Source organism: Ascidiella aspersa, chromosome 8 (genome assembly GCF_963924565.1).
Source record: "Ascidiella aspersa chromosome 8, kaAscAspe10.2, whole genome shotgun sequence".
Taxonomy (NCBI): Eukaryota; Metazoa; Chordata; class Ascidiacea; order Phlebobranchia; family Ascidiidae; genus Ascidiella; species Ascidiella aspersa.
Genome location: NC_139454.1, coordinates 13597853 through 13610211, shown reverse-complemented (window position 1 = coordinate 13610211; position 12359 = coordinate 13597853). Strand labels below are relative to the sequence as shown.

The 12359-nt window shown below is 35.5% G+C and overlaps 1 protein-coding gene across 1 annotated transcript in view; it reads right to left on the bottom strand.

Annotated features, from left to right (window-relative positions):
* Positions 1 to 11629, bottom strand: part of LOC146136227 (FHF complex subunit HOOK-interacting protein 1A-like) — a 47595-nt gene extending 35966 nt beyond the window's left edge. The window contains exons 1-2 of the mRNA XM_083395526.1: positions 11391 to 11629; positions 5160 to 5319 (exon numbers count right to left, since the gene is read on the bottom strand). Coding sequence (XP_083251652.1) covers positions 5160 to 5319; positions 11391 to 11516 — 286 coding nt within the window. The 5' untranslated portion in view covers positions 11517 to 11629. The remainder of the gene's footprint in view (positions 1 to 5159; positions 5320 to 11390) is intronic.
* Positions 11630 to 12359: the final 730 nt, after the last annotated feature.

Genomic DNA, 12359 nt, shown 5'->3' with positions numbered 1-12359 from the left:
TACATATTTGGTGTTATACCTTCCCTTAACTTGTTTCTGCAAGCAAAAACAGAGATGGGCGAAAATTACTTTAACCCATGTTTGACGAACCCCAAATTCACAAAAAAAAATAATAGGCCGTTGTTACACCAAAACTATATTAGTGCGAAAGGAAGACGGCTTGATTAAGTATTGCGAATGGTGTTAACTGTCCTTTCCTATTTTCAGTACATGAACTCCGGTTTTATTGCAAAGTTCTTTATGTGTACTCAATAAACTATTCTATTCACTGATGTGTTAAATGCACATTTGGTGATCCGACAACCTGGCTCAATAAAGAAAGGTGCTCTAGACCAGTGGTCTCCAACCTTTTTAATAGGCGACCCCAATTTAAATAAAATGCATGTATAATTTACATTGCACCCCCATTATGTTTTGAGATACGAATAAAAAAATTTCAAATAATGCTTGAACAAAGCAGTACGAGGGCAAATTATACACAACAAAATGAATTTGGATTTAAAACACGAACGAACATGATAATTTTAAATTTCATTTTGTTTCAACAATAAATTGCATTCAGTGCTATAGTTGCGGCTGCATAGTATCTCCACTTGATTTGACATCCACTTTATAAAATCATAACCGCATGTCATGCTCTACTTCCAAGCAATATAGCCTACGATGTTTTGTGATGAATATGGTCGTTGCTCTTTGCCCCGATTCACAAACCGTGTGTTTAAAAACGGGCCGGGTAAGTTGATTGCATCAAAGTTATTAGAAAAATATTTACTGACACTTTTGATTATTTTACATTAAACGAGTTAAAAGAAATGCGATTTGCTGCATCCGCTGTCAAATTAAGAATATAAAGCGGACTCCTTATATCTGCAATGTTAAGTTGTTAAGTACCATGTTAAGTAACAAAAAGTTCTGTTTTTGAAAAAAACAGCCCTTTATATGCACACAATTGCTTTTAATAACCTTATTGCGCTGAATCCCGCTTCACAAACCATGTTTGAAAAAACAGCTCTTTATAACTCATTGAAAGTTCAAGTAGTAGGGTCATTCCATTGCTACTGGTTCAGTGGTGGCACCCTATGTCATAGATTTTTTTAAAATTTTATTTGTAGAATCTCCCTGCAATTCTATGAAAAGTGATACCAATTTTACCGAAATTGGTCAAGTACTTTTTGAGATATCAGCGACTGAAAATTGGCCCTTTTTAGGCTTTTTCGTGATCGCTCATGCGTAAAATTTAAGTGCAAATTTTGTTTGACCTATTATGAAGGTGTTTTAAATGGTAACTAAAAAATTCCAATGCATATCAGTTCTTCAAAGTAAGCAGATTCTAAAAAAATATATTGTTGTTTGTTTTTGTATCACTACAGGCCACCAAGTGGCTAGTTTCACACATGACTATTTGTGATCAGTCATGCATGACTTTGATCGCTTATAGCGAAAAATACTCTACTTCAATTTTTCTGCAACTTAGCTTAAATGAAAGGTAATTTTGTTGGCTTTCTAGCTTCCAAATATGAAGTGGGATATTTGAGTAGAAATTACAAAATTTCATTGTTTTGTAATAGATTGCGAAAAAGCTTTATGACGCACTATTATAATGTATAATTATGAAATGTGAATGTCTGGTGCTTCCAAGAAGTCAAAAAACTTATAGAAGTCTGCAAGGAACAGCAATGCACACTAGAAGCCAATACATAGACCAATAATTTTAATCAATGTATGGCAAAATTGCTATTAATTGTAATGTTTTGCGACTGAAAACTTTATGCACAGTCAGCGCACAATACTACTTATACTAACACAGAGAAGGATTCTAAACGATGACAAAGAGAAAGATACTATACAATGTTAAGTACAAGTATATATGTATATTGGAAGACATCTCATATTCAAGTAACAGACTACCAAGAGCTTAAATCTTTAGCAATGTTATTGCAAAGCACTGCCCCTCATTCAGTTACACCAGGGGCAGGAACCTTTTTAACTAAGGGAGCCATAATAGTCAAATATTATTTTGTGTTTTCATGAGAGCGACAAACATCTAGCTATATGTTGGCAAAAACTAGTAAATTGTGCAAGGCCATTTATTTTTGTTCTCATTTTAAGGACAGAACATAATGTGCATTAAATTTAATTAGTTAGGTTTGCACAAATTTGATTACGGAGTTCGGTTAAAAGAATTGGGCCTTTCGAATATAAAGAGATTCGCTAGAAGAAGGAAAAAAATTTGCTACTATGAGTAATGAAAAGAAAATATAGAGTTAGGAAAGCGGTTGTGGCCGCTTGCAATTTTATTCAGATCATGCTGAGAAATGATAGCTTACATTTATCTGCAAGCAAGATTCTTTTATCAAAAGAGCCATATTGCCTTACCAAAAGAACCATACATAACTCAGGTTTCCGACCCCTGAGTTCACAATATTAACTGTACAGTATGTTCTAAACAGCCATTATTACTAAGTACTAATTAATAATACATCTAAAGATCTAACACTCATTAAGGTTGAGATTTTAAATCAGGACAGAAACTAGCTGCAATTCATACTCCCTCAAGTTACAAAAACTTATAAAGATGTGTGGGACCAGTCACACCACTTTTTTAAAATCAGGCTTCCATCAGACTTGGAGATGTGGTATTGTCCTCTTAATGTTAACAAAACATGACATGCAATGTGGCACAAAACATGATCAAATGGAAAAAAGTATTGGTCCTGCTTTTGAGGCCAGTAATATGTGTTTTTGTTGCCAAACTTTTTCAACTATTAGTTTTGAAGTGATTCCGAAGGACATGAAATCAGTTTCTTCCCATTTGCAAGATAGGTTTTAGTCTGGACCGACTTTAAAAGGTACTATACTCCACTATTTGAACCACTGAATGAAGGAGTTATACAACATAAGGACAAGTTGTGACCTTGAATTTGCTGCGCAATCTAAAATTTGTAAAAGCACTACACCACCTTAAATGCCAATGCTTTCTCCTGTTGCTTATGTTGCACAAGTTTGTATATGAGCATGACTGGTACATAGGCTGCATAGTCTCTATTGCTAAAGATAATGGTATATATGTCAAGTTGTTACTGCATGCATCCAAAAAGACCTGCTCAATCATATTACTGGCCTCAAAGGCAAGACCAATATTTTTTCCATTGGCCATGTTTTGTGCCAGATTGCATGTCATGTTTTGTTAACATCAAGAGGACAATACCAAATCTCCAAGTCTGATGGAAGCCTGTTTTTGGAAAAGTGTTGTGACTGGTCTCACACATCTTTATAAGTTTTTGTAACTTGAAGCAGAGTGAATTGCAGCTAGTTCCAGTCATGATTTATAATCAAACCAAAGTTTATTTCCATCAAATTTTCAACCTTAATAAGTGATAGTTCTTTAGATGTATTATTAGTTATTAGTTAGTAATAAGGGTTACTTGGAACATACGGTGCAGTTATTATTGTGTAACTGAAGAAAGGGCGGTGCTTTGTAATAACATTGCGATAGATTTAAGCTCTTGGTAGTCTGTTACTTGAATATGAGGTGTCTTCCAATATACATATTACTTGTACTTAACATTGTATAGTATCTTTCTCTTTGTCATCGTATAGAATCCTCCTCTGTTAGTATAAGTAGTATTGTGCGCTGATTGTGCATAAAGTTTTCAGTCGCAAATCATTAAAATTATTGGCAATTTTCGCCATACATTGACTGAAATTATTGGTCTATGTATTGGCTTCTAGTGTGCATTGCTGTACCAGCAGACTTCTATAAGTTTTTTTGACTTTCTGGAAGCACCAGACAATCACATTTCATAATTATACATTATAATAGTGCGACATAAAGCTTTTTCGCAAACTATTACAAAGCAATGAAATTTTGTAATTTCTACTTAAATATCCCACTTCATATTTGGAGGGTAGAAAGCCAACAAAATTACCTTTCATTTAAGCTAAGTTGCAGAAAAATCGAAGTAGAGTATTTTTCGCTATAACCGTTCAAAGTTTTGTCATGCATGACTGATCACAAATAGTCTTGTGTGAAACTAGCCACTTGGTGGCCTGTAGTGATACAAAAACAAACAACAATATATTTTTTTAGAATCTGCTTACTTCGGAGAACTGATATGCATTGGAATTTTTAAGTTACCATTTAAAACACCTTCACAATAGGTCAAACAAAATTTTCAGTTAAATTTTATGCATGAGTGATCATGAAAAAGCCTAAAAAGGGCCAATTTTCAGTCGCTGATATCTCAAAAAGTACTTGACCAATTTTGGTAAAATTGGTATCACTTTTCATAGAATTGCAGGGAGATTCTACAAATAAAATTTAAAAAAAATCTATGACATAGGGTGCCACCACTGTACCAGTAGGAATGGAATGACCCAGTAGTGAAACAATTTGCGAGGGAAAGTGCTAGCTGCGCTAAATCAAAGCTAATTTTGGTTAAATGTCCCGTTAGTTGATTTAGCAGCTCTTTAGAGCTATAGCAGCAATTTTATGTAGAAGATGCACTCAGTCACATTTATTAGTGTGACGTCATTGTTAAGAAAACGAAATATATAAATCATACTAAAAGAGTTTATGGCGACCCCACAGAAAATATCAGACCACCCCACTTGGGGGTCGCGACCCACAGGTTGGGGACCACTGATCTAGACTGAAGTGTTTCTTGAAAGAACATATCAATGGTAAAAATACTACAAAATGTATATATACCTCATCTTATGCAAAGCTGCAAAACTCCATATTATTTTTTTGAATTGGACAAGCCACTGTCAAATGCTGCTACAAAATTTCAGTATGACTTCTATAACAGTTAAAGTGCTTTAAACCGAAAATTCACTGAAACTGAGTCATAGCGAGAATGGTCAAAGTGTAATAACTATGCATTTGGGAACCAGTATAACTTCTTAATAAATGTAATTTGAAGAGCTTTTTCTTATCGATTCTATGTTGGTATTTAAAATTATAGACAAGTTTGAGGTACCTAAGGTACTCTTAAGCAACCCTAGCAGAAACTTAAATTTAGAGTAATAGAGTTTGTTTTACTTAGAAAAATTTATGGATTTTGTTAGCTAGGAAAGTTTTAAATCACTGGTAGCTTTCGGAAATGGCAAAAGAAAATACAGAACAGATAATTCTATCAAGTATTGTAATATTATACCAGATGTTTGTTCTTCTACCAATAGAAAAATCATTTGCTCCAAAAGGTTTCTTACAACATCAATATCATCAGCAGTAACACCGCCAATTTGGGGAATTGTGGTTTTCCTTGTATGAATAAATGCTGTTTGAGGACTGCTAACATGGATCACATCCAAAATCTAAAAAAATGTGGGTAAATATTAAGCAGTTCAAGACAATCTATAACTTATCGCAAATTCGGAAGGTAAGGATGGTACAAAATAGTGACTGCAGGTTTTCCGGAATTTGGTTGGACTTTTAACTTTAAAAGTGATTTATGTACAAACTGTAGCGACAAAAAAACAGGCTGGATTTATAAAAGCATATTGTGAGTAGGGATGTTCAAAGTAGAATCCCAAGGTATTCTAGAATAATAGGTTTCGAATGTAGAATAACGAATCTGGAATAGCGAATCCTAGTATAATTTTTTTTAAATTATTTTTATTTTTTAACCTCGATTTTGTTTGGGGAAGAGATTAATCTTAATCTACCCTACAGGGCCCACAATCACAGCAGGGCCATTCCGTGTCAATTCACAAAGTCAAGAAATTCAACCTCTCCGATTTCACAATCAATATCTCCAAACCCCAGGGGCGTAGCGTGGGGGGGAGTCTAGGAGTCTTGACACCACCCTTTGAAATCTCAGTAAACAATTAGCACAAAACTAAAACCGTGATTGCTGCAATGTTACATCGGTAACATTTTTTTACATCGGAAACATTGCACCTGGCATTGAAAACACGTTAGTCGTCGGTGCTTATCGCCGCCAACGCCTAATCACCGCTCGTTATCGTTGTTTCATTTAGCAGTGGCCTGTCACCGACTCAAGTAATCTCAAGCAGGCCTGTTAACGAATATATATTTTATTGATAAAAATGAACCGTCTTCTCAACGACGTAGAGAAAACAGGCGTGTAAGCTACAGCAAACGTCTTCACCGCAGGTCGCTCTATTGAATGTTTTTATTCTAGCCTAAATCTTGAAAAGGAGCGCTTGACCGTCGCATTTTGAAACATCAATTAAAATGTCAACGAACTATTGCCCGATAATAAACCGCTGTCTTAACTTCAGTAATATGTTTGTGTTTTTCTTGCACAGTTTCAGCTGAATAATTTACTAATTATACAGAGTTCAAAAAGGGCGATTTTAAAGCCATGCTTCATACCATCGGCAAAATTAAACTACAAATATCACCAAATTTTTTGATAAGCCTCGCTAATTTTGCTGACAACAAAGTGCAACAGTCTGTGATTGATATGCCACAGAGACTGTTCTGACACCGCAATTCCATAGCGTTTCGCGCAATTAAAATCACTTGACAATCGGAAGTGAATAAGACAATCGGACTTGAATACGAGGTGTTGCAAATTTTCTATTGTAAGCTCATAATAACTAAACGCCGTTTTTAGCGTCTAGAATACACAAGACGTAAAATTTTTCGGGCTCCGTCCGTACCCTCTAGGGGTGTTTATAACACACCTCTCCAGCCCCCTAGGTGATTTAGGTTACTAATCATGTGACTCAGTGGCGTATCCAGGGGGCCGGGGTTTTCTACCCCCCTTTTTGTGAGTACTATTATTGTTTGTTGTTCGTTTTGGTCAGGGTTTAGCAAACTGTCCGAAGCGGCAATGTTCTTAATGTATTTGGGTCACGCGTCTTAAGATAACGCGTAACCAAAATCTAACGCAAAACTTTGTTTTGTCTATTTTTGGTCGACCTGAAAACGTAGTATATTTTTTCTCTTTCGTTATTTGTTGAGGTTGGCTGATTATTATCAAGTGTGAATTCGACAATTAACAACGCGAAGACAAACCTTCTTTATTTTTTCTCGCTAAAACGTCGAAGTTAGGTGCAGCTAATGTGAGTCCTCTCTGTTCGCTGTCTGCTCTAATATTCGATATTGGTTAACAACGGATTTTTTTTTTGAAACAGATTCTTAAAAGGTGGTATAATGATGACTGTTGTGCGCATTTCAAAGTCACCCTTTTTTAAGTTAGGTTAGTTAACGCAAAAGTCTAAGACCACGTGTTTAGTGTGCAGTTGACACAACTTATTTCCCCTCAACCGCAGCTTGTATTTTAACTGACTTGGCACACTGATGTAGTGCTAATTGTGGCATAATAACACCTGGTAAAAATCTTTGTTTAGTAATGCACATGGCGTAAGGCTTGCCTGTAATTTAACGCTAGTCCCCGTACATGGAACTTAGGAATCTGCGCTGTTGATAGTTTAGGATTCTTCCAAAATCAATCACACATATTTTACCGTCTTGGTTTAGTTTTTCGCCTGGCAGGAGTGTCGACGACGCACCTGTTCGCATTTGCTGGACGTTAGTTGTTTCTGATTAGAATGTTTTATGACGTCATTACAATCACTATTTTATGACGTTACACCCGTCACTGTTTTATGATGTTATTGTTCATTAACGGCAGACCGAAAATAGGGGAATTCCCTAAGTTGGAAATTCGGGACACCCCCCTTTTAAATGGTCACGCTACATGTAGGGATGCTCAAAGTAGAATATCGAATCCTTGGATTCGAATCCAGATGGGATTCGAATCCAATTCTGCCGTTTATTTCGGGTAATTGGAACCGATATAATTTAATGTTTTACCGCCGATTGTTGCGCCTAATTGTACAAACGCGTGTGGTAAGTTGGCCTGTCGCTGCGGCGACCAATTTATAGTGCTTGCTTTAAATGTAACCTGGTAGTGCAGTGTCAGCGTTTTTTCGGGTGACCAATTACCGCGTCTCGCGATAACGTTCGTCTAATAATTAAGTGTCACTCAAGCATTATCGGGCGAGCGACTAACATGTAATGTCTGGTGTGGAGTTCGCAATTGCCCTAAATGCGTTAAGTTGCAAAAGTAATATTACGTTGTAAAACGTGCTGGCCGTCTACAAAATGCGCTATAGGGTTACTTGAGGTCAACTTTAGGCCAACATCCAGCGAGGTTATGCAGTTATGCACAGCGTAATTGTCAAGAATTCGTTATGTCAATAGTAACTTTGTATTCTTTGCAGTACATTATTTGACTGCATAACAGATCATATTAGTCAAAAAAGAAGCACTAAAACCCAACAATGCTTTAAAAAACAGGACCGAATTGCTTAAGACTTCTGTGTGCAGTGTTTCATTGTACTCACTATTGGCAAAAATATAAGTTTTGGCAACAACCTGGACAGTTGATATAATACAGTTTACAGAACTGCTTCAAATGACAGTTGTTAAGAATGTTAAACATATGGGAGATTTTTTTATTATAATGTACACATGTTAGCAAATTGTTTGGGCGATTTATTGCTGTGATTATAGGCTCTGTGGGGTAGATTAAGATTAATCCCTTCCCCAAACAAAACCAAGGTTAGATAATTTAATAAAAATATACCAGGATTCGCTATTCTGGATTCGTTATTCTAGATTCGAAACCTATTATTCTAGAATACCTTGGGATTCTACTTTGAACATCCCTAGCTACATGCCTGCCAAACCCCTTTATTATTTTGTACTTAAATTTTCACAGTTCAGAGAGAATCCTATAAACAACATTTCAACCCATTTTTAGCCAAATTCAAACGAAAATGGAGTCTTGACGAGGTTTCAAAATTAGGGAAAATATTAGCCGAGTGCTGGAAAAGGCCAACTTTGTATGCCTATGACCTCTGACCTTTTATAGTGACAATGTAAACTATGTTGTTTTTTTAATATTTGGTAGAAGTACTATCATCTGTAAAAAAATTGGGTTGTTATATTATTTAGTTTAGCAGTAATAGGGCATCAAACATGGTCCAAAATAGAAAAATTTCGCCCTCTCAACAGACCCCCCCAAACTAAATGCTTCATAACTCTCGCGTTTCTCGACAAATTACGCTCAAATTTTCAGGTGTTCATTATATAGCATAGTGAAAAGGTGTGTAAAATTTAAGGAAAATCGGAGAGGTTGAATTTCTTGACTGTGTGAATTGACACGGAATGGCCCAGCAATAAATCGCCTTAAATTTCTAACATGTGTACATTATAATAAAAAAAATCTTTGATATGTTTAACATTCTTAACAACTGTCATTTGAAGCAGTTGTGTAAACTGTAATATGTCAACTGTCCAGGTTGTTGCCAAAACTAATATTTTTGCCAATAGTGAGTACAATGCAACACTGCACACAGAAGTCAATTCGGTTCTGTTTTTTCAAGCATTGTTGGGCTTATTTTTTTTACTAACGTGATCTGTTATGCAGTCAAATAATGTACTGCAAAGAATACAAAGTTACTATTGACTTAACGAATTCTTGACAATTACACTGCGCATAACTGCATAACCTCGCTGAATAATATTGGCCTAAAGTTGACCTTAAGTAACGCTATAGCGCATTTTGTGGACGGCCAGCATGTTTTACAACGTAATGTTACCTTTGCAACTTAACGTATTTAGGGAAATTGCGAACTCCACACCAGACATTACACGTTGATCCCTCGCCCAATGATGCTTGATTTAATTATTAGACGAACGTTATCGCGAGACGCAGTAATTGGTCGTCCGAAAAAAAAAAACGCTGACACTGCACTACCAGGTTAAATTTAAAGCAAGCACTGTAAATTGGTCGCCGCAGCGACAGGCCAACCTACCACACGCGTTTGTGCAATTAGGCGCAACAATCCGTGGTAAAACATTAAATTATATCGGTTTCAATTATCCGAAATAAACGGCAGAATTGGATTCAATATTCTACTTTGAACATCCCTAATTGTGAGCCCTTTTATTTTTCTTGTGCTTTTTTATTACCAGTTAGAGTGTGGTCTTTTAAATACAACGCACCTGAAAGAAATACCTGACATCGCCTAACTGGTGACGCCTAAACTCTTACAAACAATATTTTTAATAAGCAGAATGGAGCACAAAGAAGTTTTACAACATAATGCTGTTTCTATTCTGTACCAATTATGAACTTCAAACTCATGTGTGTGGTTTAAGCAGATAGAAGCACAATTCGCTCCAATACAAACAATTTCTGACGATACAAAGTATAACTATGTAATTTCTGTGTGAAATCAAAAAGCAGACCAAAAACTTATTAATTATTTTTTACAGACCCAGAGCACCACAAATGTGATGATTAAAAAGGTCAGTCACCAAAAGGACAGCAACATTCTCACAACTTGGTAATCGCAAGCCATCCACAATAATAGACATGCTAAGTTTACTTGGAAGTAGGGATGTTCAAAGTAGAATCCCAGCGGTTCCTAAAATATTAAGTTTCAACTTCAGGGTGCGTAAACTTGCTAAATATTGACGTTGAGTAACCCCATAGCACATTATGTCTAACACTAGCATGCTGTTATCTTTTTTAAAACAACAAGTTTTTACAATTTTTTTCTATATTTGCTTTATAAGACAACTAAATTTTATGTTGTTAGTTAGAGCAGTTTAAATAAACCCTGACAGTGTTTTTCTAGGTGATGAATATTACATAAAATTTTAATGTAGAAAGCGTGAGCTTACATTACAATGCAGAAATGGTAATCCACAACTAGGGATGTTCAAAGTAGAATATCGAATCCAATTCTGCCGTTTATTTCGGGTAATTGGAACCAATATAATTTAATGTTTTACCGCGGATTGTTGCACCTAATTGCACAAACGTGTGGTAAGTTGGCCTCTCGCTGCTTATGCAGTTATGCGCAGTGTAATTGTCAAGAATTTGTTAAGTCAATAGTAACTTTGTATTCTTTGCAGTACATTATTTGACTGCATAACAGATCACGTTAGTAAAAAAATAAGCTCCAAGACCAACAATGCTTAAAAAACAGGACCGAATTGCTTAAAACTTTTGTGTGCAGTGTTGCATTGTACTCACTATTGGCAAAAATATAAGTTTTGGCAACAACCTGGACAGTTGACATATTACAGTTTACACAACTGCTTCAAATGGCAGTTGTTAAGAATGTGAAACATATGGGAGATTTTTTTTATTATAATGTACACATGTCAGAAAATTGTTTGGGTGATTTATTGCTGTGATTGTCGGCCCTGTAGGGTAGATTAAGATTAATCCCTTCCCAAACAAAATCGAGGTTAAATAATTTAATAAAAATATACTAGGATTCGCTATTCTGGAACCGTTATTCTAGATTCGAAACCTATTATTCTAGAATACCTTGGGATTCTACTTTGAACATCCCTATCCACAACAAAATTACAATACTTGATTTGTTACCTGTTCCCAGTGAGATTTAAATGTATCACATTGAGCATTTGTTGGGGTCTTTTCAACCTTTGATGAATCAGAAGAATCTGTTGACTGCCCATCCCATTCTTTCTTTAATTTCTTCAGCCAACTCATTTTCGGGATTTGTCAAATGATTTTTTAATAAGTTGGTGGGAAAGTCTAATTTTAATTTATTAAAACAAAACGAAGTCCCTGAAATCCCATTTTTTTTTTAATTTGAAAACTAAAACACACTGCAAAGTAAAAAAATATTTCTACATTTGCATGTCAAAACTCATTTTTTTATATATATTATATTACAATCACATGCTGCAAATCTTTTTTTTCTTTTGTTTGGTAAGGTAGGATATTGTTTGTTCAAATTCTTTGGAAGCATACCAAAGCGCTGAAATTGCAAAATACAAACTCGCGTTAATCTAGGTCAATATTAAGTTTTTAAGAACTTTGTGTTTTGAGAAAATTTTAATGGGCATATGCTTCGTCTGAAGCAAAATAGAACTGCAAATTAGGTTTACCAAGAAGCGCTGTTACATTTTCTTGGTGATTAGGGAGCAGTTTCTACTTGTTCAAAGTATGCCCGTTTTTTTGAAAGTTTGGCGTCCATTCCTGAACCGAAACGCTAACCCCAACCCAAACCGGAAGGCCAATAACAACCCAAATGTTAACGCTAAACCTAACCTTAACCTCAAGCGCTACGATTTAAAAATTGTATAAAAGCTGGATGTAAGAAAACACACTTAATTCCAATGAAGAAATATATCTTTTTTCAAATGAATTTAAAAATGGGTTCTTCAAAGCAATGCTTGCCCAAAACCATGCCATCAACGCAATTTGGCATGAAACATCTCCAACCTAGTGAACTTCTTAAGAAAAATAGCCTTATTGGCATATACATCGTTCTATTCTGGCTTGGGATTTCAGCAAAAAAAATTTTGCTACGAAGATTTCAGGGTCACA